This window comes from Narcine bancroftii, chromosome 1 (genome assembly GCF_036971445.1).
Source record: "Narcine bancroftii isolate sNarBan1 chromosome 1, sNarBan1.hap1, whole genome shotgun sequence".
Lineage (NCBI taxonomy): Eukaryota > Metazoa > Chordata > Chondrichthyes > Torpediniformes > Narcinidae > Narcine > Narcine bancroftii.
This window is the reverse complement of record NC_091469.1, coordinates 96,381,198-96,409,141: the sequence shown is the minus strand read 5'-3', so window position 1 is coordinate 96,409,141 and position 27,944 is coordinate 96,381,198. Positions and strand designations below refer to the sequence as shown.

General features: G+C 40.7%; 1 protein-coding gene and 1 long non-coding RNA gene across 4 annotated transcripts in view; one reads left to right on the top strand and one right to left on the bottom strand.

The window, feature by feature from the left end:
* Positions 1–7,233, top strand: part of LOC138761194 (chloride intracellular channel protein 4-like) — a 58,882-nt gene extending 51,649 nt beyond the window's left edge. Inside the window, exons 7-8 of one of the 2 annotated variants that reach the window (XM_069932929.1) lie at positions 1,390–1,569; positions 3,193–7,233. In XM_069932929.1, coding sequence (XP_069789030.1) covers positions 1,390–1,548 — 159 coding nt within the window. In that variant the 3' untranslated portion in view covers positions 1,549–1,569; positions 3,193–7,233. The other variant, XM_069932937.1, reaches the window with a different exon arrangement.
* LOC138761202 (uncharacterized) lies at positions 2,210–26,050 on the bottom strand. 2 transcript variants are annotated; one of them, XR_011356177.1, is made up of 5 exons: positions 25,832–26,050; positions 25,345–25,377; positions 15,261–15,412; positions 13,829–14,047; positions 2,210–2,940 (listed from the first exon to the last, which is right to left on the bottom strand). It is a non-coding gene; the product is annotated as an uncharacterized lncRNA (long non-coding RNA). The 2 variants fall into 2 exon arrangements; XR_011356180.1 differs by lacking the exon at positions 25,345–25,377 and having other exon boundaries at positions 2,211–2,940.
* Positions 26,051–27,944: the final 1,894 nt, after the last annotated feature.

The window sequence follows — 27,944 nt, the reverse complement described above, 5'->3', positions numbered from 1 at the left end:
TTCTTCCAGCAGCTTCTGCCTGGTGGCCCTTGGATGTAGGCGTCTCTGATCAGCCTCTCAACCTTCCTTTCACTTACCCCGGGTTCAGCCAGACAAGGTCAGCCAACTCACACATGGCTCCCAGGTAAGACTCGGCCGTCTCCCCGGGTTGTTGGGCTCGGATACTCAGGAGATACTTTGCAAAGACCACATTCGAGGGAGGCTTATACATGGTCTTGAGGGTGTCAAGTACCCAGTGCCTGGAAAGCTCGGGGACCAAGGTTTGATCGGAGTAAGACTAGCCTCTTTCGATCGGAGTCCAGGATGTCGTTGGCGTGAGCCTCGATGATCGCTTTGACCGTGTGCTTCCAGATCTGGAAGCATGTTTGTGCTTTTGGGTGGCGTGGGTCGATTTTGAGGCTCTTGGCACTCAGGAGCTTTTCCATAGCAGTTTTAAGAATTTATGTTGAATAAATTGTGGAGTGCTGTTGGACAGAGGCAAACACACAAAACCAAAAGACTGAACAGCAGGTTTTATTCAACATAAACTTCCACAGAGCCAGCTGTGATAGAGCTACTGTAAACTCTGAGAGTGTCTTCGAAGGTCCAGCTCAGACTTGTATCCCGGAGGGTGATTGACACTCGACCGGGGCTTGGTCCATTCAGTTCGGCTGATTGACAGCCGGCCAGATGTTGCCTTGTCCCCATGCTCTTCTGCAGGTACAGAGATTGCCCCCTGCAGTAAGCCAGTGGTGTACCACCACAATATGTCTCAGCCTCAAAGACGCAGCACGACTCCACTTATTAAGAAAGCCTGTGAGCTCTACTTCATTGTTAAATTGGTAACCAAGACAAACACTGGGCTACTCATGTTTGTTATGCAACATGTGCAGTTAGCTTGAGAGCTTGGCTCAGAGGTACTCTGAAGTAAATCTTATTAAAGTTAATGTAATGTTTCTCCAAATTCCTGTATGATACAGCAAATCTGAAATGATCTTTGTATTCAGGTTAAAGTTGTCTATCATAATCCCCATTTTTATTGTTCAGGAAGCAAATTTTTAGGGGGAACAAAATTTTTTTCCAGTGTTATTAAAGGGTGATTTTCTTCAGATGCCAAAGGATTTGATGTAATAGCTGAAAAGAGTCATTGGGGAAAGTGATTTAAAGTAACTCTGCCTGGGACTGATGGCATGTGGAGAGAAGCAGGTTTAGTCTGATGACTCTATAAAACCATCTTCAGGCTTGTTTGCATTATGTACTATCTGTTGATCCATTTACTTAGAGTTGTTTGAGTGTGATGTTACTTTTGGGCTGTATGCTATTGGAAGGCAAGACTACCTGACATATGGTCATAGTGTTCACATGTGCAGTTTTGCTGATGGAACCACAATTTTCTTGATTTCTCAACAGGTCGTATGTAAGCACTACCGAAACTTCACCATCCCGAGGGAACTCACAGGCCTGTGGAACTATCTGAAAAATGCAGAAAAGTGTGAAGAGTTTGTGAATACTTGCCCCAATGAAGAGGAAATTAAACTGGCATACAAAAATGTTGTTAAAACAACATAGGTTTCTAGAGGTGGATCAGAGGTAATCTCCTGCCATGAGTCTCTTTTAATTATCCTGATGAGTAGAACTATCGAACTTTTGAGCAATGCAGCATTCTCACTCACACATCTCACTGTTCTCCCTGGATATTGTGTTTTTTTAAGCTTCCATTCTTAAAGGGGCACTCTGGCTTGTTGAAAATCCAGATCCCCAAAATGAAGCAATGCCTTGTTTGAATGGCCAGTACCTGTAGGTCTGTAATGATGCAATCTCATGAATGAGTGGGTTGGTTGAGTATAGGTATTGTAAACTCTGCTATTTATCTCAACTACAAGCAATAATTATTTCATGGAATCTTAAGCAAAATTATCTCTTGTTATTTGGTGTGCTTTTAAGGTGACACTTTGAAAGATCTAAAATTAACTATAGGCAGACATCTTTGCAAAATGCAAGTTAATTCTCTCTAATTAATACCTGTACCTTCCAAAGATGTGACTTAAAAAAAAATATAAACCTATATTTGATGGAAGAAATGCAGATGTGATTGATGTGACTGAGAAAAGTGGAGATGCTAATTAAGATCAGAAAGTCATCTTTTAAGGATAAAGAAAGCTGTGCATTCATAAAGAATCAACAAAACATTTAAAAAAAAAATTATTAATGTTCCAATACAGAGGCAGATTAATGGAAGTGAAACAAACTTGGGTGAATTAGATTCACAGAATGCAAGATTCAAAATTTCTTTATTGTTATGTAATACTACAGAACATTTAATATTGCACAAAATTGACTTCTGCCTGCTGTAAAATGATATAAAAGAAGTTTAATCTGAGTTCAAATTTGAATAATTTGCATTTTGCTTTTGTTGGTGAAATCCTAATTATACTCATTGAATTGCAATGATGGGGACAAACTGGAAGTTGATTACACTATAAAGACCCTCCAAAAAAGATCAAGGACACATTCTACAATATGCTGAATAATTAACTCCATAATCAGCTTTATACTTTTTTTTAGTGTTCTGTATGTTTAAATATTCTTTCTTTCTTTGGCTTGGCTTCGCGGACGAAGATTTATGGAGGGGTAATGTCCACGTCAGCTGCAGGCTCGTTTGTGGCTGACAAGTCCGATGCAGGACAGGCAGACACGGTTGCAGGGTTGCAAGGGAAAATTGGTTGGTTGGGGTTGGGTGTTGGGTTTTTCCTCCTTTGTCTTTTGACAGTGAGGTGGGCTCTGCAGTCTTCTTCAAAGCAGGTTGCTGCCCGCCAAACTGTGAGGCGCCAAGATGCACGGTTTGAGGCGATATCAGCCCACTGGCGGTGGTCAATGTGGCAGGCATCAAGAGCTTTCTTTAGGCAGTCCTTGTACCTCTTCTTTGGTGCACCTCTGTCTCATTAATGCACAGTAAAACCCCTGTTAAGCAAAACATCGAGGAAAATAAATAGGTTTAAAAAATGTTTAAAATTGGTGTCCCTCACCTTTAGTTAGCCAATCTATGCAATGTGCAATCTTAAGCAACCGGAAAATTCACTTATCTGTCATGTACCAGTCGCCATACATACCAGATACCAGGGATTTTACTATATTATTTAAATTGGGTTCTGGTGAAACATAATTACAAGAAATTAACATCAGAAGTAAAATTCTTAACCTTTTCTATTACAGTTTGAGACTTGGGTCCTGCTGCTTAATCCTCTTCTGCTGGGAGAACAATATATTCTCAATAACCAATTCTATGAAGGATGTCAAAGTTGTTTTACTCATTCTCTTCATAAGCATTAAAGCCAAAGGTCAGCTGTACAGTTAACGAAGGAGGAGAAAACTTGAGCCCACAGGAGGATGTGAATGGCAGAAAAGTGTCAAATGAAGAATAATCCAGAGAAATGTGAGGTGATGGATTTGTAGAGGTGTAACAAATGGGCAGTACAGTTGGTATCGCAGTTAGCACAATGCTGTAACAGGGCTAGCACTAGCGACTAGGACCGGAGTTTGAATCCTGTACTATCTGTAAATTTTCCCTGTGTCTGTGTGGGTTTCCTCCAGGGGCTCCAGTTTCCTCCCACCATTCAAAACATACTGGGGGTATAGGTTAATTGGGTGTAATTGGGCGGCTTGAGCTCAAGCCATGTACAAGAATCGGAGGGGTATGGAGGGATATGAAATTGGTGTAGGTCAGTGGGATTGGGCAGAATAAAAGCTTAATACAGACTTGAAGGGGTTACTTTCTGTGCTGTAATGTTCCATAGTTCTAGCATCTGGAATTCCCTGCCCGTAAGAGTGATGGAGGGAGAAACATTCATTACATTTCCAAAGAGAACATTTGAGAATTTGAAAAGCCCTTGCCTGCAGTGCAACAGAGCAAGCACTGGAATGTCTGATTCAGATGGCTAGAATGGATCTAATGGACTAAATGGTACATTTACAATGATTGAAAATGGGGACAATTCTAATAATAGTTGATGGAAAAATGCCACCATCCAATCAGAATCATTAAGGTCTCTTGGGGGAACAAAAAGGCCATTTATTAATAAAAGGTAATAAAGGTTTATACACCTTTTCACAATCCCAGGATCCTTGTCACTGACATCAATGCTACTTTTATGGTACCATCTTACAAGATGGTGTCTTTCTTATGGAAGGAGAGTCCTGTCATTTCTTGCCTCCTGACTTGTTCTCTCCCTTAACAATTGGGAGGGAGGGTATTCCATTAGATGGTAGTTATGAAAATCAAAAAGGTTGATAAATGAACATTGGTCATTATTAAACATTACTCCAACAATATACTGTTTCTTTGTAAACTCTCAAATAGAGCTGCATTCTTTATGAGTTCTACCTTTTAAACTTAAAGTTTTTAAAAACTTTTTCCTGATCCAAAATTGGTTAAAAGAGGATAATTCCATTGTACTACTTGGTTAAACAGTACTCATTTGAAGCATTGGAACATGCATATTGGTAACCAGCAAAGTATAAACCAGCACCATTAAACTAAACTCCAAGTTGCACATGAATAGAGTCATGGTCTTTCTGTACAGATATCCCTTCCAATATCTATCTGTACTTGTCTTATTTGCCAGCATTTGGTCGTACCCAGAATATATGCTGCTAATTAGGTCATTTAATATTTGAAATTTGCTACCCTTTGAGATTAAATCTCTTGCATAGTGTTTCCTCTATTTGGTCTCTGAGTTGATATATTTAATATAAGCAGGTTTGCCAAAAATAAGCTATTTACACAATTGAATTAATTCCCATTGATCAATTTACAAGCAGGGCTTCTATTAGTAACACTGGGGCATATTCATTTAGTTTCTTTTCCTGCAAGTGCATTCTATGGGAAATGCTCATTAATATTAAGACGCCACATTGGTTCTCTTGATTTCTGCTTGCGAGTTATTTTCCCAAGCTGTAAGAACGATAAAGGCTCCAGTCACAATCCCCAGCCTATTTAACGGAAGCTGATTTCAACAATGGTGTGGAGATGCACTGATTGATGTCGGTGATGCAGATCCAGGGGAGAATGCATAGTCTGTACTGTTGTCTTTGAGAAGCTGTAAGTGCAAGACAAACTTGGGTGTATGACCACGTGCTGGTTGAATGGGACATTTCCTTAAACTCCTTGACTGCATTTCTCAAACCTCCAATTGCTACGTGAATGAACATTGGCAGCAGTCATATTGGAACATTACCAGCTCCAAGTTCCACTTCCTGTCATATTTCCTCCTCTTTGGTACTAATTCTGGACTACACTACTTGACAGTATTGTGGGATTACCTTCACTACAAAGACTGGAACAATGAAAGAACCTCTCCCATCAACACCACGGCAGTTAAAATTGGGCCATAATCAATGCGTGGATCCCCCTCTTTGTGAATCATAAATTATGCTCAAATTGCTTTGGATCTAATGATATTATTTTGATTGCCTGGAATATCTTGTATTTAAGTAGCTTTGCACTGTATTTTATGGACTATTGATTTGTGAAATTCAGATTGCAGATTTATTCCGATTTCACATTTATTGTCCGAGTACATACATGACATCACATACAACCCTGAGATTTCTTTTTCCTGTGGCTGAGGCACCACCAATTGGTAGTGCAACAAAACTATACCCAGCATATACATGTAAACAAATAAAGAACTGTAAACAGATAATGAATGTAAACCAACTGACTGTGCAATACAGAGAGAATTTAAAAAATCAATAAAGTGCACAAGGAGAGTCCTTAAATGGGACCCTGATTGAGTTTGTTGTGGAGGGGTAGCTGCTGATCATGAACCTGGTGGTGCGAGTCTTGTGACACCGCTTTTCTGATTGCAGCAGTGAAAACAGAGCATGTGCTGGGTGGTTTGATGATTGCTTCTGCTCTCCAACGGCAACGTTCCCTGTAGATGTTCTCGATCATGGATTTTACCCTATTATATCCTGGGCTGTGTTCACTACCCTTTTGAGGATTTTACACTCAGGGGTAACGGTGTCTCCACATTGGACCATGATGTTGCTGGTTAGCACACTTTCCACCACATATCTGTAGAAATTTGTCAGGATTTCTGGTGTCGTACTTCCACAAAATTCTGAGGAAGTAGAGGTGCTGATGTGTTTTCTTCATGATGCCATTAATGTGATGGGTCCAGGAAAGATCCTCTGAGGTAATGACTCCCAGGAACTTAAATTTGCTCACCCTCTCCACCTCTGATTTCCCAATGATCATTGGATTGTATAACTCTGACTTTCCTTTACTGAAGTCAACAATCAGCTCCTTAGTTTTGGTGACATTGAGTGCAAGGTTGTTGTTGGTGCACCATTCAGCCTCGTTTTCAATCTCTCTCCTGCGTGCTGACTCATCCCCTTCCTTTATACAACCCACTCTTGTGGTATTGTCAGCAAATTTGTCGATGGCATTATTGCCGTACCAAACCACACAGTCGTAGGTGTAAAGTCAGTCGAGCAGGGGGCTATGAACACAGTCCTATGGTGGAAATTGTGGAGGAGAGGTTCTTACTAATCTTCAGTGATTGTGGTCTAGAGGCGAGGAAATCTATGATCCAATTACACAGTGGAGTGTTGAGTCCCAGATCTTGGAGTTAGCTGATCGATTTCAAGGAGAAGATGGTGTTAAGTACTGAAATGTAGTCAATAAAGAGAATCTTGATGAATGCACCTTTACTGCCTAGTGGTCAACAGTCATTAAGGCAGGTCACTACTCTCTTCTTGAGAACGGGTATGATTGACGCCTGTTTGAAACAGGTGGTACCACACCCTGCTGGAATGAGATATAAGTTGGTCAGCACATATTTTTATTACTCGGTCAGGTACTCCATCTAGCCTGAATGGTTTCCTTGGATTCACTCTCATTAAGGCTGCATGCACATCATCCTCCAATACGGACAGGATGGGAACATCAGGGGACTTGGGGGTGCAAAGGGGTGGTTCTTCACTGTTACTGTCATCAAAGTGGGTGTAGAAAGCATTGAGTTCCTCTGGGAGAGAAGCTTTGCTGTCTGCTACTTCACTAGATTTGGTTTTGTGGCAGATTATGGAATTTCGGCCCCTTGTTGTTTCCATTTTCATCTGGAATCTCAACTTCGCCTGGGAGATCATTTTACACAGGTCATACCTGCTCCTGCTGTACTGATCTGGATTATTGCTGTGGAATTGCTGGTCCATATATACAAACATCCTCAATAAATTCCATGTTTTTCTGTTGCATTTGTTTTACTGTTCATTAAGTGCCAGTTTGCTGATAGCAGGCAACCTTTCACTCAATATTTCATCGAACCTATAGGATTTGAGTGACTGATGAGTTTATTGTCATACACAATGTACATTTGCATTGAAATTCTTACTTGCTGCAGCCAAACAAATCTTTTTAAAATAAAAATGTGCAGGAAAGTTGGAGTCCCAAAGTCCGGACTGCTCAGGGTTTGTGTCGGTCTGGATTTTCGGATTAACATAACATAACATAACATAACAATTACAGCACGGAAACAGGCCATTAGGCCCTTCTAGTCCGCACCGAACCAAACACCCCTTTCTAATCCCACCTCCCTGCACAATGCCCATAACCCTCCATCTTCCTCTCATCCATATACCTGTCCAACCTTTTCTTAAATAATACAATTGACTCCGCCGCCACTATTTCTCCCGGAAGATCATTCCACACAGCTACCACTCTCTGAGTAAAGAAGTTCCCCCTCATGTTACCTCTAAACCTCTGCCCCTTAATTCTTAACTCATGTCCTCTTGTTTTAAACTTTCCTCCTCTTAACGGAAATAGTCTATCCACATCCATTCTGTCTATCCCTTTCATAATCTTAAATACTTCTATCAAATCCCCTCTCAACCTTCTACGCTCCAAAGAATAAAGACCCAATCTGTCCAATCTCTCCCCATACTCCAGATGCTTAAACCCAGGCAACATTCTGGTAAACCTTCTCTGCACTCTCTCCACTCTGTTTATATCCTTCCTATAATTAGGTGACCAGAACTGCACACAGAACTCCAAATTAGGCCGCACCAACGTCTTATACAATCTCAACATCACCTCCCAACTCCTATATTCCATGCAATGATTGATAAAGGCCAGCATACTAAAAGCCTTCTTCACCACCCTATTCATGTGAGTTTCTACCTTCAGGGAACGATGTACCGTCACTCCTAAATCTTTCTGCTCTTCTGTATTCCTCAATGCTCTCCCATTTACCACATATGTCCTATTCTGATTCTTCTTACCAAAATGAAGCACCTCACACTTATCAGCATTAAATTCCATCTGCCATTTTTCAGCCCACTTTTCTAAGCAGCCCAAATCCCTCTGCAATCCTTGAAAACCTTCTTCATTATCCACTATTCCACCTATCTTAGTATCGTCTGCATATTTACTAATCCAATTCACCACCCCATCGTCTAGATCATTAATGTATATAACGAACAACAATGGGCCCAATACAGATCCTTGAGGCACACCACTGGTCACCGGCCTCCAACCTGACAGACAATTATCCACTACCACTCTCTGGCCTCTCCCTTTCAGCCAATGTTCAATCCATTTGACTATCTCAAAATTTATACCTAAAGACTGCACCTTCCTAACTAACCTTCCATGTGGTACCTTATCGAAGGCCTTACTGAAGTCCATATAGACAACATCCACTGCGCTACCCTCATCCACATTCCTAGTCACCTCTTCAAAAAATTCAATCAGATTGGTCAAACATGACCTTCCTCCCACAAATCCATGTTGAGTGCTCCTGATCAGACCCTGTCTATCCAGATGTTTATAAGTACTATCTCTAAGAATTTTCTCCATTAATTTACCTACCACAGACGTCAAACTTACAGGCCGATAGTTGCCAGGCTTCCTCCTTGAACCCTTTTTAAATAACGGAACCACATGCGCAATGCGCCAATCCTCCGGCACTATCCCCATATCTAATGACATTTGAAAAATTACCGCCAGAGCCTCTGCTATTTCCTCCTTCACTTCTCTCAATGTCCTGGGGAAGATCCCGTCTGGTCCCGGAGACTTATCCACCTTTATATTCTTCAAAAGCCTTAAAACTACACCTTTTGTAATCTCTATATTCCCCATATTTACCCAATTTGCTTTTTTTATCCCACATCTCCCAATATCCTTCTCCTTAGTGAATACCGAAGAAAAGAAACTGTTCAATATCTCCCCCATTTCTCTAGGTTCCACACACAGTTTTCCACTCTGATTTTCTAAGGGACCAATTTTGTCTCTAGCTTTCCTCTTACCATTAACATATTTGTAGAACTCTTTTGGATTAGTTTTCACCCTGCTTGCCATAGTTTTCTCGTACCTTCTTTTAGCTTTCCTAATTCCTCTCTTAAGATTCCTCTTACATTCAATGTATCTTTCAAACATCTCCTTAACTCCATGCTTCTTATATCTAATGTACGCCTCCCTTTTTCTTCGAACCAAGTTTCCAATATTCCTTGAAAACCACGGCTCTCTCAAACCTTTTGCCCCTCCTTTTAACCTAACAGGAACATAAAGCTTTTGCACTCTCAAAATCTGATCTTTAAAAGACTTCCATCTCTCTACTACATCCTGCCCATAAAACAAATTGTCCCAATGCACACCCTGCAAGTCCTTTCGCATCTCCTCAAATCTAGCTTTTCCCCAATCAAAAACCTCAATCCTTGGCCCTGATTTCTCTCTTTCCATAATGACATTGAAGCTGATGGCATTATGATCACTGGACCCGAAGTGCTCGCCAACACTAACCTCCATCACTTGACCCATCCCATTTGCCAACAGTAGATCTAACACTGCTCCTTCTCTGGTCGGCACCTCTACATATTGTTGTAAAAAACTATCTTGCACACATTTCACAAACTCTAACCCATCCATTCCTTTCACAGAATGTGTTTCCCAATCTATATGTGGAAAATTAAAATCTCCCATAATTACAACCCTGTGCTTATCACAAATATCTACTATCTCCCTACAGATTTGCTCCTCTAGGTCTCAGTCCCCTCCGGGTGGTCTATAATATACCCCTACAAGTGTAACCTCTCCTTTCCTACTCCTCAGTTCCACCCAAATAGCCTCCGTGGATGTGCCCTCTAATCTATCCTTCCTAGGCACCGCTGTAATATTTTCCCTGACAAGCAATGCAACCCCACCTCCTCTTGCCCCTCCGACTCTATCACACCTAAAACAACGAAACCCAGGGATATTCAGTTGCCAATCACATCCCTCCTGCAACCGTGTCTCACTAATCGCTACCACATCATACTTCCAAGTATCAATCCACACCTTCAGCTCATCCACCTTTTTTACAATACGCCTGGCATTAAAATATATGAATTTCAGGGATTTCCCATTTTTTAATCCCTGTTTTCCCTCATCTTTAAGAACAACATTATTTACTTTTCCTGACAATTGCCCTTCATCTTCTTCCAGAGCATTTCCCTTCTCTATCACCTGCCCATCCATATTCAAATACTTACTACAAACTTTCATTGTTTGCATTCTAACCTTCTCCTTACTGCTCTGTACTATTTTGTTCCCTCCCCCCAACCATTCTAGTTTAAAGGATCCTGAGTAGCCCTAGCAAATACCTCTGCCAGGATTCTGGTCCCCCTGGGATTTAAGTGTAACCCGTCCTTACTGTACAGGTCACATCTCCCCCAAAAAAGGTCCCAGTTATCCAGAAACTTAAAACCCTGCCCCTTACTCCACCCCTTCAGCCATGTGTTAATCCTCCACCTCATTCTATTTCTATTCACACTGTCACGTGGCACAGGGAGTAATCCAGAGATTACCCCCTTTGCGGTCCTTCTTTTTAACTCCCTACCTAACTGCCTGTACTCACTTTTTAGGACCTCTTCTCTAATTCTCCCTACATGTACCACGACCTCTGGCTCCTGTCCCTCCCACTTTAGGATATCTGGGACACGAGCAGCAACATCTCGGACCCTGGCACCAGGGAGGCAAACCACCATCCGGTTCTCCTTGCTGCGTCCGCAGAATCCCCTATCCGTCCCACAATTGCCCTCCTCTTCCTTTCCCTCTCTTTCTGAGCTACAGGGGCCGACCTCGTGCCGGAGGCACAGCCACTGTCACTCCCCCCAACCTTGATGTCCCCCTCAACAGTGCTCAAAGAGGCGTACTTATTGCTGAGGGTTACATTCACAGGGCTCGTCTCTGGCACCTTACGTTCTTTTGTCCCTCTCCTAACAGTTACCCACCTTTCATCCTCCCGTGGCCCTGGCGTGACCTGGCGTGATTCTTGGCATTACTTTAAAAATTCAAATTTAACAAGGAATAAAGAAGAGATGAATAGGTAAATTTTGATAGTTTATTCATTAGCAAATACTGCATGCTCCATTTATCAAAATGAGTCATTTTAAGGAATGATAAAGTAACTGTGCATCTGTGGTGCTTACGCATGCACACACACAAAGGCCTGCTAAATTTAAAAGGTTTGAGATTTTGAAAAGTTTGAATTCCTGTGTGGTCCAGATTTCTGGCATCTGGATTTTTGGACCTACTATGGTCCTTTTTGTAGTGTAAGAGTAGTTGATAAGCGTATTTAGGAGAGATTCAGTGGGCTGTTATCCCTTGGAAAAACACTGTTTCTAAATCTAGAGGTGCTGGGCCCTGTTCCCTCTAAGCTGTGCACGTGTACATGTGCACACACATTTTGCATCCAGCACACAAAAATAAAGTAGTTCAAAGTATAGCATAAGATGTTAACTAAATATGTTACTTTGCAGAATGTAATCATACTTGTATGATTTTAAAACATCGTTTTATTAGCCTTGAGAGATAGGTTTGCCAAAATGATCTTGAAACAATTTCAGTTTTACATTTGCACATGCATACTTTGTCGCAGAGAAAAAAAATTGCACAAAAGATTTTTGCACACTGATTATTAAAATTAGAGGGAACACTGATGCTGGACTACAGTCCTCTGTAGCTTCTTGATGGTAGCAGTGAGAAGAGGTTGTCCAGGGTGATAAGGGTCATTTATGATGTTGGCTGCCTTTCTGAGGCAGTCTTCAATGGATGAGGATCATCTTAATGTTCAGTTGTACCACACTAACATTATGTGAGATTCTAGCCACCTTAATATGACTGGAAAGTATTGCCCAGCATTTAGAGTGCTAAAAATTGCTGGTGAATGAGGCGTTCATGTTGTTGGATGTGGCCAGAAGTGTGGTCATGCTCTTCACTGCCACTGACTACAAGAGGGATTTCTTTTTTTAAACAAAAAGCAAAGGCTATCAAGCTTGATCTTCCTCTTGCTACACTAATTATGGATTGCTCAGACTCCACAGAAAGAACAGTCTGCATTATTTTAACCCCACTTTTTGTTTGCACTGTGGTAACTGTGAATGTTTATTAATTGTCTATGTTTGTATTTATTACCTATTTTTTAAATGAGGAATAGTATTGAAGTTGTTTAACCATACCCTGTAACTCAGTTCCTAAAGTCCAGGCAACATCCTAGTAAATCTTCTCTGCACTCTTTCGAACTTATTGATATCTTTCCTGTAGTTAGGTGACCAAAACCTCAAACAATACCCCAAATTTGACTTCACCAATGTCTTATACAACTTTAACACAACATCTCAACTCCTATACTCAATGCTTATTAAAGCCGATATGCCAAAAACTCTTTACAACCCTATCCACCTGTGACAAAATTTTCAGGGAATTATTCATCTGTCTTCCCAAGTTCCTCTGTTCCTTCACACTCCTAACTCCCCTACCAGTCACCATGTAGGTCTTTTCTAGGTTTGTCCTTCCAAAATGCAACATCCCTGAGGCACACCACTGGTCACTGGCATCCAGTCTGAGTAGCAATCAACCACCACTAGTCTTTGGCTTCTCTTGTCCAGCCATTGTCAAGTCCAGTTCACTACCTCACCATGAATATCTAGTGTCTGAACATTCCTGACTAACCTCCTATGTGGGACCTTGTCAAAGGCCAAAGAGACAACTATCATAACCTTTCCATCATCAACCTCCTCAAAAATACAATATTGGCTAAACATGACCTACCACAGACAAAGCCTTGTTGACTATCCCTAATCAGTTTCTGACTATCCAAATAATTGTATATCTGATCTCTTAGATAACCTTCCAATTTTCCTACTACTGACATCTAGGGTGGCCATTTTCAAATTTCCAAAAAGGAGGATTTGTGGGGTCAGTGACAAAACAAGTCTAATGGGGGGGGGGTGAAATTAGGGTAAATGTGGGGGGGGGGGTAAGGCACAAACTGGTGTTCAAAAACTCTTTCATTGGGGGCTTACTTATATCACATGATCATGCGAGAGATGCTGGTGCTCGGGTGGGGGCACAATAACTCACTTGTGGTGGGGGGGGCAATGTCTGGATGGTTACCAACTGGCCATGTGCATACAGTACAATCAATCAGGAGTTAGTTGTCCCGCAGGAAATCTGCACCAAGTAATGGTTGTTTCACAGCCGCCACCAAGTGAATTGTCTATCCCTGAAGCATAGGGGAATGGTGCATGTGTTGAATGCTTAGATGTTAGAGCTGTTTGCTGCTCAGAACTCCCAGCCCACTTTGCCAGAGTGGGCTTCCAGGCTGGTTGGGGGAATGACGCTCTTTTGTGCCCCAGTGTCCACCAAGAAATGTCAGCCCGACAGGGAGTCTTGAATATGTAGAAGGTTATGCAGTTGGCCGGTTGCAGCCATTAACTACAACCGGCCTAAGCATTTCCCTGAAATGCGCAGGGGGAGCAGCATCGACGGGCCTAGGAACCTACTGTCAGTGATAGAAATAGTACTGCTCACCAGTGGGGCATGGCATTTGGGTGGTCGGTTGGACATTCGGTCAGTGGTCTTCCTGGCTGGGTGATGTTGATGCGGTGCTGTCACTTGCTCAAGTGAAGTGCAGACATCCCTCATTGCTGCCCATAGGAGGTGCAGTCAGGGAGCCACATTCCTGGGGTCATCAAAGTCCTCCTCCACGATGTGCAGCCAGATGTCCTTGGGCAGCCTCTCCAGGAAGATCTGCTGGAACAGCAGGCAGGATGTGTGGCCATTGTTGAGAGCCAGCATGTCACTCATGAGGGCGGAAGGGGCCCCATCCCCCAAACAGTTGACATGCAACAGTCATGCAGCGCGCTTGCGCTTTGAGAGCATGAAAGTGCAGGTTAGCAGCTTTTTGATGGTGTTACAAGCTCAAAGGACCCCAAAACCCAGCAGCAATAGACATTCACCAAGACAAGTAGTTATTTTAAAAAAAGTTGTTTTTAATTAACTTGAAACATGAAAATAGAATCAAACTTTAACTTATCTCTATATTTAACTAACCCATATTAACCCCTTTTAATTCTAAGTACATGTGTATGTAATGTGTGTGTAAATTTAAGAAAGTTCTTTGGTTCACAGTTCAATCTCATTTCTCATTCTTCCAAGTTCTCTGGATGCAGGCATTTCTTATACTGTGCACAGAATTTAACATGTATAAAGTTCACCAGACTTTGGTGCTTGAAAGGTAAATGTTTGCTGCTCAGGAAAGTTCTTGTAGGGTTTGCAGAGAGAGATTTGTTATTCCAGGATGAGGTACCACCATTAATCACCTCAATATCTCGTTGATGAAACTTGCCCCATCAGGGTTCTTCAGATGGTAACCTCTTTCAGACTACCACAGAGTTCCTTTATGTTCCTCTTATTCCAAGAGAAACATCAGACAGATAGCACTTCTATCCATCCACTGATCGGGAACTTTATCTTTCCAACCAGTTTTTCCTGGCTTGCACTGTTCAGCTGCTTTCAGTGTCACACACACACTGGCTGAAAGAGCTTGTTGAACTTGGTCTTCTCTCTCTTTCTTTCTCTCCAACTGCCAGAAAGCCCATGTGACTCTCTCACTTGCAAAAAACCCTACCTTCTTCAGCAAACCACAGGAGTTCTCCTCTCTTGGTCAAGCAGTTGTCTTAGATAAACAAAACCCAGGAGTGACCTTTCTGTGAGCACACTGTAGCTACTTTTAAACAGCCAGTTTGTCTCCTCCAAACAATGGTCTATTCATTTCATGCCATCATTTCAATTAGCACCTACTTGTGAAATGTTCTTAAAATTCTCCATAATTTTTGCCATGTTCTTGAATATGACTTCTTAATTCTTTCAAATAATATCTGTTTTAAAATGTGTGTATGTATATAATCTACTAATCTTACCAAATTCCTCCCAATATTTATCAATTACAATGGCCACACACCTTCCTTGTTCCGGATGCTGCAGGAGGAAGTCAATGATGTAGGCTGTGGTGTCCTAATCAAGGGCAGTGACCACGTGATAGTAGCGCGTGCCGTCAGTGGAGAATGGTTGAATGGCGAACTGCCATGGTTGCGGTGTCCAGAATCCAGGCAGCTTCAACAATACAGCATTTTGTTTTGAAAATTTTATTTAATAATTTCAAATTACAGAAAAAAATCAATTATATATATATAAAAAATAACTATAAGCTACACCCCCTCCCCCTTAATAAACACAAAAAAACAAAACCAGAAAAAACCCAACCTCCTCCCCCAGAGCCTTAAAAAAGGTATTAAATATTCCCCAATTGGTGTGCCAACTTTACAACATTTACTTAATTTCTATAGACATATTTCAAATATAAACCCCACATATCAACAAAAAAATAATATTTCTTAGATTATATGTTATTTTTTCTAAATATAAACATGACTGTAATTCATTATGCCATCTTCGCAAATTCAATTGTACATAATTTTTCCATGTAACAGCTAAACATTTTCTCACTATTGCTAACCCTAATATTAAAAAGTTTAAACATTCGTAACTCTACAAATGGTACATTAATATAACCTAATAAACACATCATTGGATCCAATTGGATATCTATTTTGAACAAATCTCTCAAAAACCTCAAAGTACCCTTTTGCTCTCTACATCTAAAACATAAACATCCTGGAGTGACGTCAGGGACGTCACAACAGCACCATCTTGTTCAAGTCCACACATAGAGGACGCCGCTGCCATATTCAGTCTTAATGAAGAAGGTCATTGAGTCTTCGGGTCCATCTGCAATTGATGTCGAGGCTCCAAATTTTTGGTAGGCCTAAAATTTTCAGAATCTTCCAACTCTTTAAAAATACAGTTTTTTTGATTGCTGGACTTTTCCTCTTTTCACCACTTTTCTTCTCATATCACAAACACTATTTCCATAAAGTTTTTAAACATTTATCAAGACTTTAAATTTGGGTTTTTTGGGTTTTAAACTTTACAGCTGAGGAGAGATAACTCCTACGTCTTTACCTTACGCCATCTTTCTACGCCCCCTCCAACACTACAGCATTGATCACAAGTTGCTCTTCCATCTTTGGGTCCAAAGTGCCATTTGGACCAGTCGGGGTCACCACTGTAGCAAGGTTGCTACTGCTACAGCTAGGTTATTGCTCTTGATAATAGGCCTAAGGCTGTAGCTCTAATCCGCAGAAGAAAGACACACCCACCAGTAGAGTGTATTTGTCACTGAGTTTATTCAGTGGCAGGTCTGCCTTTTATAGCCAGCTCAGTCACGTCACCACTGGAGCGTGGCTTGAGCGGGCCTTCTGCTGATTTGTTACCATGGATGCCTGGGCCCCAATTGGGCCCCCTGAGACCTACCAGCAGTGATTGGCCAGTTTCATCATTCTGCCAGCAGCCTATGGATATGGTCATTTAAGCCCTCATTATGCTTTGCCGATCGCTGCATTTGAAGGCCATTTCCTGTGTTGGCCCAAGATGCGGGCTGCTACAAAACCGTATTACAAAAACAACAAATGAAAACAGATGATCACCTTAGTTATTTTATTAAATAAAAATTCTAACGTGAACATTTTTTTTGCCTATATAAATCCAGCAAAAACCTATTTCAAAATAAATCAACGATTTTCTGCAAGAGGCCTTTTCAATAATTTATAATTCTGCATATTTCATACAATACATGCATTCATACAGAATGAATAAAGAACTGAAAGAAATGAATATGGAGCCTCACTCACCCTCCTTCAAAGCCTGCCACGACACCACTCGACATTGAAGCCGACCGTACTAGATCCCCTGTTTTTTGGCCCACCGCACACGTGCCAACTGGCTCAGTAAACTTACCCAGCACCTAGCACCAATATTCCAATCCCATTGCACATGCACCAACCAGAAGAAACCCCAGGGTGCTGCATTTAACAGGTAAGTGCCCCCATCCTTGCCCTTTCTGTGGTTTCTTCCCCTTATTGTGTATTGGCTCAACACTTCCAAATGGAGGACAAATTAGCATCCAGCTCGAGGTGGCACCAGACAGAGGATAAAGTAGTCAAAAGCCAAACTGGCCAGCCTAAAACTGGACATCCGGCCGCAGTAATGTCAGACTCAGTGACCCATAATTTCCATGGTTACTTTTAAAGCCTTTTATATATATATATATATATATATATATGTGGCTAAAAACTTTTTAAATATTTCTGCCAGAGCCCCTACAATTTCCACATTAGCCTCCCTTCAATGTCTGAGGAAATGTCAGGCCCTGGGGATTTATCCACCATTATTTGCTTTAAGACAGCAAGCACTTCCTCCTCTTTAATCTGTATAAAGTTCCGTGGCCTCACTGCTTGGTTTCCTTACTTCTCACCACTCTGTGTCTGTTTCCTGAGTGAATACTGATGGGGAAAAACATATTTAAGATCTGCCCTATCTCTTTTGGCTGACTACTCAGAGCTTCAAGCAACTAATTTTTTGACCCTTACAATCCTTTTGCTCTTAATATACCTATAGAAACGAAGGATTCTATTTCACATTGTTTCCCAAAGCAATCTCATGTCTTTTTTTTTTAGCCTTCCTGATTTCTTCCTTGAGGTTTTTCTTGCAATTTTATATGCCACAAGTACTTCATTTGCTCCCCATTCCCTGTACCTGCTGTACACCTCTCTTCTTCCAAACCAGATCCCCAATCTCCCTCAATCCCAAGGTTCCTATGCCTGCTAACCTTGTCTTTAATCCTGACAGGAACATACAAACTCTGTACTCTCAAAATTTCATCTTTGAAGATCCTCCACTTACCTCGCATATCCTTGCCTGAAAACAACTGATCCTTTCTAAATTCCTCAAAACTAGCCTTTCTCCAATTTAGAATCTCAACTCGAGGTCCAGACCTACACTTCTTCATAATTAATAAAATTAATGATATTATGATCACTGGATTTAAAATATTACCCTACACATACTCTTGAAACCTGTCCTGTCTCGTTCTCTAAAAGGCGATCCAGTATTGCACTCTCTCTAGTTGGTACCTCTATATAGTATAACCATATAACCATATAACAATTACAGCACAGAAACAGGCCAATTTGGCCCTTCTAGTCCGCGCTGATCCAAGTACCCTCCTCTAATCCCGCTTACCAGCAATCTGCCCATATCCCTCCATCCCCCTCCCATCCATATACTTATCCAACTCTTTCCTAAATGACAAAATTGACCTTGACTCCACCACCTTTCACGGAAGTCCATTTCACACAGTAACCACTCTCTGAGTAAAGAAGTTCCCCCTCATGTTACTCCTAAACCTTTGCTTGTCAACTCTCAACCCATGACTTTTGTATCCATCTCTCCTACTCTCAACGTGAAAAGCCTTTCCACATCAACTCTATCTATCCCTCTCATTATCTTAAACACCTCTATCAAATCCCCTCTCAGCCTTCTACGTTTCAAGGAATAAAGACCTAATTTACTCAATCTTTCCTTGTATTTCAGATGCTGAAACCCAGGCAACATTTTGTAAATCTTCTCTGCACTCTATATCTTGTTAATATCCTTCCTATAAATCAGTGACTAGAACTGCACACAGTACTCTAAATTTGACCTCACCACTGCCTTGTACAGTTTCATCATTACTTCCCAACTCCTATATTCTATGCACTGATTTATATAGGCAAGTATGCTAAAGGCCTTCTTCACCACCCTATCCACATGCACTCCTACCTTCAGGGAACAATGCACCGTTATTCCTAAATCTTTCTGCTCCACTGCGTTCTTCAATGCCCTCCCATTTACCACATATGTCTTGCTTTGATTATTCTTTCCAAAATAAAGCACCTCACACTTATCTGCATTAAGCTCCATCTCCCATCTTTCTGCCCACTCCTCTAAGCAGTTTAAATCCCTCTTTGAAACCCCTCTTCATCATCCACAATTCCCCCTATTTTAGTATCATTTGCATATTTACTAATCCAATTTACCGCCCCATCCTCCAGATCATCAATATAAATGACAAACAGCAAAGGTCCCAATACCAAATCCTGAGGTACACCACTTGTCACCAGCCTCCATCCTGACAAATAATGATCTACTACTACTCTCTGGCACCTTTCATCCAGCTACTGTTGAATCCATTTGATAATCTTCAAATTAATACCCAAGGACTTAGCCTTCCTAACTAACCTCCCATGTGGAACCTTATCGAAGGCCTTACTGAAGTCCATATAGACAACATCCATTCCTCATCAACATTCCTAGTCACCTCTTCAAAAAATTCAACAAGATTGGTTAAACACGACTTTCCATGCACAAATCCATGTTGAGTGTCACTGATAAGACCCTGTCCCTCCATATACTTATATATACTATCTCTAAGAATGCTTTCCATCAATTTACCTACCACAGAGATCAAACTTACAGGTCGATAATTGCTAGGCTTGCTACACAAACCCTTTTTAAACAAAGGAACCACATACGCAACACGCCAATCCTCCTGCACTATACCTGTCTCTAATGACATTTGAAAAATCACTGCCAGAGCCTCCACTATTTCCTCACTAACTTCTCTCAAGGTCCTGGGGAAAATCCTGTCAGGACCTGGAGACTTATCCACATTTATATGTTTCAAAAGCTCCAGTACTACCTCTTTCTTAATCATTATAGTCTCCATATATATCCCCTTTTCTTCCTTTACACTTCACAGTTCAATATCCTTCTCCTCAGTAAATGCTGAGGAGAAGAAATTGTGCAAGATCTCCCCCATCTCTTTTGGCTCCACACACATTTGTCCTTTCTGATTTTCTATTGGACCAATTTTATCTCTCACTTTTCTTTTGCTATTTACATATTTGTAGAAACCCTTTGGATTTATTTTCACTCTGTTTGCTATAGCCACTTCATACCTTCTTTCAGCTTTTCTAATTTCTTTCTTAAGATTCTTTTTACATTCAATATAGTACCCAAACATCTCCTTTTTTCCCTGTTTCTTATATTTATTGTAGTACTCCCTCTTTTTTCGAACCAAGTTTCCAATATCCCTTGAGAACCATGGCTCACTCAAACTTTTAACCTGACCTTTCAACCTAACAGGTTTATAAAGATTTTGAACTCTTAAAACCTCTCCTTTAAAAGACCTCAATTTCACTATTACATCCTTCCCAGAAAACAAATTGTCCCAATCCATCCCTTCTCCTTTTGGATTTCCTCAAATCTAGCTTTTCCCCACTCAAAAACCTCAACTCTGGGCCCAGACCTATCCTTTTCCAAAATTACCTTGAAGCTAATGGCACCATGATCACTGGACCTGAAGTGCTCCCCCACACATACCTCTGTCACCTGACCCATCTCATTCCCCAACAGTAAATCCAACACAGCTCCCTCTCTAGTTGGTACCTCCACGCATTGATGTAAAAAGCTATCCTGCACACATTGTACAAACTCCAACCCATCCAGCCCTTTCACGTAATGGGTTTCTAAATCCATATTGATTTAGAAAACTTTAGAAAACTTTGCTGAACACATTTGGCAAACTCCAAACGATCCAGCCCTTTTACAGTATGGGAGTCCCAGTCAATATTTGGAAAATTAAAATCTCCTACTATCACAAGCTTGTATTTCCTATAGTGGTCTGCTAACTGCTATCTCTCTACAGATTTGCTGTTCCAATTCTCATTTATTATTGGGCAGTCTATAACACTACCCCATGAGAGTGGTCAACTGTTCCCATTCCTCAGCTCCACCCATATAACCTATGTAGAGGGGCCCTCTGGTCTGTCCTTCCTGAACACAGATACAATATTTTCCCTGACAAGCAATGCCATTCTTCCCCCTTTCGTCCCCCACATTCTATCATGTCTAAAGCAATGGAAGCCTGAAACATTGAGCTGCCAGTCCTGCCCCTCTTGCAACCAAATTTCATAAATGGCCACGATGTCATAATTCCATGTGCTAATCCTTGCTCTAAGTTCATCTGCCTTCCCTACAATACTCCTTGTATTGATATAGATGCACTTTAGAAAATTTCTACCACATACAATCCATTAACTTCTAATGGTGTATGCAATTTTCATATTGCCTTTTCGTTGTCCACTCCTCCATCTTCTCTGGCACATTGGTTCCAACCCCCTGAAAATCTTGTTTAAACTCACTGGAGAAATACTAGTAAACCTTCCTGTAAGGAAGGGATAGTAGTCCCACTCCAGTTCAGATGCAAACTGTCCCATCAAAATAGGTCCCACCTTCCCATGAAGAGAGCCCAATGGTCCAGAAACATGATCCCCTACCATCTGCACCATGTCTTCAGCCTCGTGTTAAACTGCATTATTGTCCTATTTCTAACCTCACTAACATGTGACACAGGTAGCAATCCTGAAATCATCACCCTGGAGATCCTGTCCTTCAACCTAGTGTGTAACTCCCTAAACTCTCCTTGCAGGACCTCCTTATTTTCCCTACCCATATCATTGGACCCTACATGGACCATTACAGTTGGTTGCTCACCCTCCCTCCTCAGAATGCCATGAATTCGATCTGAGATATCTTGGACCCTGGCACCAGGGAGACAACAGGATACTCGATCTCTTCCACAGAACCTCTTATCTGTCCCCCTAACTATGGAATCCGCTATCACTAGAGCTTGCCTCCTCCTCCATTCCCTTCTTCACCACAAGACAGATTCCAACCCAGAGACCTGATCACTGTGGCTTGTGCCTGATAGGATGTTCTCCCCAACATTATTTAAAATGGTATACTTTTTATTGAGGGGAATGGTCACATGGGTGCCCTGCACTCCCTGCCAATTCTCTTTCCCTCTCCTGACTGTCACCCATCTACCCTTCTCCTGCTTCCTAGGTGTAATAGTGTCCCTGTAACTCCTGTCTAGCTCCCCCTCTACCTCCCGAATGATCCAGAGTTCAGCCAATTCCAACTCCAATTCCTTAACTCAGCTTGTCAGGAGCTGAATATGGATGCACTTCTCACTGATGAAGTTGTCAGGGATACTGCTGGCTTCCTTGATGACCCTGCCTTGGCTGCCATTCTCACTGTTTATGACTAGAGGAACAAAATATTTGAGTATAAAACCTGTGCCTACCTGCTGAATCCTTTTATGGTCCTTGAAAAGTGTGGCCCTTTCTTACATGAACTCCTACTATCCCTTGCCTCTTACCTGTTCTCGCCAAAGCCTTACCACTCCAATGCTGACTGCTCGCTCCTGTCTTTCTTTGCAAACTACTTGTTTGGCTACACAAAATAAGAACTTTAGTGCATGTGTACATTGTGTACTGAAATTGACAATAAACTCATTCTTACTATTAGAGCTACAGTACCTGAAACCCTGGCTCAACCCTGACCAGAGAAGCTGCCTGTATGGACCTTGCATGTTTCCTGTGACTATGTGGGTTTTCTCCAGGTGTTCGGGTTCCCTCCCACATTATAAAGAAGTGTTGGTTACTTAATTGACCCCAGTGAGTAGGTGAGGGGTAGAATATCAGTTTGTTTGCGAGGATATGAGGAGAATTTTTAAAAAATATAATATAGATATCGATATTGTATTAATTTTCTCTTTTCATTTTCAAGAGGTTACATCTATTTAATGGAGTCGATGAGTATGTGGGGAGAGTAAAAAATAGTATTAATACAGAATAGTGTAAATGGGTGGTTAATGGTTGACATGGACTTCATGGGCCACATGGCCTAATTCTTGCTGCACCCCTCAATGATAAGACACAGTATACCATAATATATGATTATAAATGCAGTATATGATTAAATTATAACTGCATCCTGGATCTCTTGTAAAGGAACAAATAAATTATTCCAAAGCATTTTTTTTCCCAAGTGAGTTTATTTAATGGTACCCGTGGTAGTTTACCTCCCCATAAAAATTCTCTCGTAACTTTATTTAAATCCTGAAAAAAAACTATTTGAAAGAGAACACAGTATTGATTGAAATAAATATTGAATACGAGGAAAAATATTCATCTTAATACAATTAACTCGACCAATTAAAGTTAACAGAAGATCTTTCCACTTAATTAGATCTGCTTTATCTTTTTTTAATAATGGAATGTAATTTAACTTATATAAAGATTGATACTCAGTATTTACAATTATTCCTAAATATTTAATTTTATCAGACCATTTCAATTTTATAATATTTTTATACACTGAATAATCTCCTTCTCCAACTGGTAAAATTTTACTTTTAGCCCAATTAACTTTATATCCAGATAATGTTCCATAATGTAATAAACATGGCAATGATTGTTCTGGTTTTGTTAAATATATCAAAACATCATCTGCAGAAAAATTAATCTTATACTCTTCATCTATAACTCTCATCCCCCTTATCTGTTCATTCTGCCTTATTGTTTGAGCTAACGGTTCAATAGCCAATGCAAACAGGGCTGGTGACAATGGTCAATGTTGTCGAGTTGAACGTGTCAATTTAAACAATAATGAAACTTGACCATTTGTTCATATATAAAGCTTTAACCCAACCAATAAAAAAAGGACCAAATTTAAACTTCTCCAGTATTTTAAATAAAAAAATCCCATTTGACCCTATCAAAGGCTTTTTTTTGGTTGGGCTGCTGCATTGACTAAACTAATCAATCAAAGAATATTATCTGAAGCATTTATATTTTTAATAAAACCTGTTTGATCAACATGTATCAAATTAGATAAATACTTAACAGGTCGATTTGCTAGCATTTTTGCTATTATTTTATAATCAACATTCAATAAAGAAATAGGTCTATATGAAGACACTTTCAATGGATCTCTATCTTTTTTCAGGATTACAGTAATTAAAGCACTAGAACAAGATTCTGGCAACTCATAATGTTCAGTCACTTGTTGTAATACCTCCCCAAACACTGAAGATAAATCTTCATAAAATGTTTTATAAAATTCCACCGAAAACCCTTCATCACCTGGTGACTTTCCATTGGGCATTTCCAACATAGCCACCTTAATCTCTAATTCTGTAAATGGAGCTTCTAAATCTGTAACATCCTCCTTTTCTAATGCTGATAACGTTAACTTAGATAAAAAAGAATCAATAAAACCATTATTCTGTTTCCCCTCAGAAGTATATAATTTTTTATAAAATGAAGAGAACTGGTCATTAATTTCCTGAGGTTTATAGGTGACTGTTGAATTCTTTTTTACAGCATTAATAACCTGTGAAACCTGTTCCTTCTTTAATTGCTATGCAAGTACTTTATGTAACCTCTCATCCAACTCATAATATCGCTGCTTAGATTGATTAATTAAACATTCAAATTGATAAGTCTGCAACGTATTATAATGTAATTTCAATTTAGTCAAAGCCACTTTTTTTAAATCTTCTGTCACTTCCTTCTGAAATTCCTTCTCCAATTCATCAATTTGCTTTTCTAATTCAAAGCTTTCAACCATATACTTTTTTTAAATTTAGTGGTATAACTAATAATCTGTCCTCTTAAATAAGCTTTTAACACATCCCATAACACAAAATTACTTTTTACTGAATTAGCATTTTCAGAAAAGAAAAAAGTAATCTGTTCTTTAACAGAAATAACAAACTGTTTTTTTCAACAACATTGTATTAAATCTCCATCTATAAGATGAACGTACCACTTCTGAACTTAAATAAGAAAAAAATAATAAAGAATGATCTGATATAACCCTACTTTTATATTCTGCCTGTGATACCCTTCCTTGTAAGTGTGCCGATACTAAAAAAAAATCTATTCTAGAAAATGAATCATGTCGAGATGAATATAAAGAAAAATCCTTCTCTGTAGGATTAACCCTTCTCCAAATATCCACTAAATTTAAATCCTTCATCAAGGCCCCAATTTGTATCACCATCTTTGATTTCTTTATACTTTTTGGGGATCTGTCCAACAAAGGATGCAAGACACAATTAAAATCTCCCCCAACTAAAATATTTTCATTAGCTTGATTTAATAACAAAAAACATTCAAAATAAAACACTCATCATCCACATTAGGTGCATAAATATTAAGCAAAGTCCAAAATTCAGTAAAAACTTTACAATTCACCTTTAAAACTCTTCCAGCATTCCCTTCCATAGTCTGTAATTCAAAAGGCAAATTCTTATGAATTAAAGTTGCTACACTCCTTGCCTTAGAATTAAATGAAGAAAAAAACATATGCCCAACCCAATCTCTCTTCAATTTCAAATGTTCTTTTTCTGTCAAATGTGTTTCTTGTAAAAAAGCAGTATCAATTTTCATTTTCTTGATATAAGCCCAAATTCGCTTTTGCTTAATCAGATTATTCAACCCCTGAACATTAAAAGTTGCAAATTTCAAACTAGACATCTTTACAAACTAACAATATAGTCACTTACTACAAAATATTCCAAAACATTTATATGTATTTATTTTGTATTCTATTTTGATGTATATATCTGATTATTATGTGCTGTGTATTAAGTGTGTTCACTGTGATTCTGAGAAAAGCTGTTTTGTCTGGTTGTATATCATAAACTTGAACTTGAAGCTCAGATTCCAAATGCACACATACCAAACGAACGAGGAATCGATAATTGAGCTGGAATGATCTTGGTTTTGGACTCCCATCTCCCACTCATCGCCCCAATCCAACGTGTCTGTCCATCCATTTGTCTCACCACTCAGAGGTGAAAAGAGGTACCTTTTGTTTATCTGGTCTGTGCGCACAACAAGCAGGCTTCATGGTTGACCTCAGAGGGTTGGCGTGCTGCCCGTGTCGTTGAGAACAACAGTCTGTTTTCTTCTCCAACGGACGGTTGAAAGGGCCATTGCTGTTAGTGTAATAGAGGTTAAAAACCTGCCTGCAGCTGCCCAGCACATGTGAACAATAACACATCTTGGCAGTTGTTCAGCATTAACCCCAGGAACCAATGTACATCTGTATTATTCACGGATAACACACTGAATATTTTGCTTCCTGTTAAAAAGCATAAAGTGGGTTCAGATGAATTGGTATTGGTTTCTGCACCTGTGTGAATCTTCTGATTATTTTTTAACTGCTTTGCCATGGCAGAAATATATGAACCACTTGTTTCCACTGTAACAAATTGTAATTTATTATACATTTATACTACATAGCATCAATAGCAGATTAACTACCATCCGGGACCTTAGGCTGAGTTTTAGAAAGGTTCCCTGACCTTGCCCCCACCCCCCCACCATGTGATGCTCTCCCCTCATTTATCCACTGGGTATGTGCATGTGCTGTGCTCAGTGATGGCAGGATAGAATTGATGGGCCGGGTGGCAATAACCCGGTGGAGAGGGGTTCATGAAGAGGAGACGGAAAGGAGTTAGGGTGGTTGTGGGGTGTCTTGGTGCCGTCCACTGGTGGGGACCTCATCGCCGGGCTCTAACACAGGGCTGCATTTGGGCCAGTATGTCTAGTCCCTGTTTAACTCTGCTGCACAACCCACCCCACCCTCACCCCATGGCTTGTACCAGCCAGCCACCCTGCCTTCACTGCTTCCTGAAATGTTTTCCATTCATACTTTGCTTTTACCCCACTTCCAGGCCCACGGAGCCAGTGAACCATGGAAAGGTTGGACTGCGAGCCATACATACATTTTTCCGAGTTTTCTTCCATCATGTGGATGGTTGTTCCCACCCCCGCCCCCCTTGGTTTATCCGTTTCAACAATCCTTCCATCAGTGCCAGGTTGACATCAAAGTCATGGGCTCTAAGAAACTTGAGCAGGAACTCATCCCCAAAATCAAGCGGCCAATTCTGGATCTGCTACAGCTCCTGGAGCCTGGACTGCGACACCGAGCGGCACATTGCCACTGAGCCCCGGGATCTATTCCAGCAGCTCGCACTTTGCTGACACGGTGGGGGTAGGGGGTGTGACTAATACTCCGAACGTGCTCTGGATTAAGATCAAAGCAAGTCAAGTGCCGGAGTAAGTTCAGCCCCTACATGTCAGCAGAGTGCGAGCCACTGGAAGAGACTCTGGGACTCAACGGCGGTGAGGACACTGCCTCCGGGTGCTCTGGGAAAGCTGCTTTAATTCAACTCCCACTCTCCAATCATCCTCCACGTTCCCACCAAACGATTAGATTTTTGACATCTCTCCGACCGAATTGGATGTTAAAAATCTAATAGATTTTTTGGGATGATGGAGGATCGCACATGCCACAAATCTTCATGCCGCTACTGCCAGCTCCCAGAAACCACCGTGCACATCACCCCGGCAACGGCGCGACTCTGACTCTGGCCCACATCACCCGCCACCCGCATAGTCTTGTAAGTAAATGTGAAACGATTAACCGAGAGCAGGATACCCTTTACTGAGTAGGCTGAAGCCTAGAGGCTCGGGTCCCCTAAGCTTCAGCCTACTCAGCCTAATGGTTAATCCACCACTGAATGGCATGATGTACAGTTCCAATCATTGCTATTGCATTTGCACCTATTGGGACTCTCTCAGTGAATTTGTGTGCTTTAATTCAGAAGATGATTTAAATATAAAGAGGTTGAAATTTTGTACCCAACTTTTAAAAGAACTTGTAAAGAGAGTAAAGGTCTGAAGATCCGCTGTCTGATTGTTCTGATTTCCTCAGAAAGTTATTGTCAAGAACATATCCCTATGATTCCATTCTAACTCACCAGGTACTCGCCTTAACAAATTGG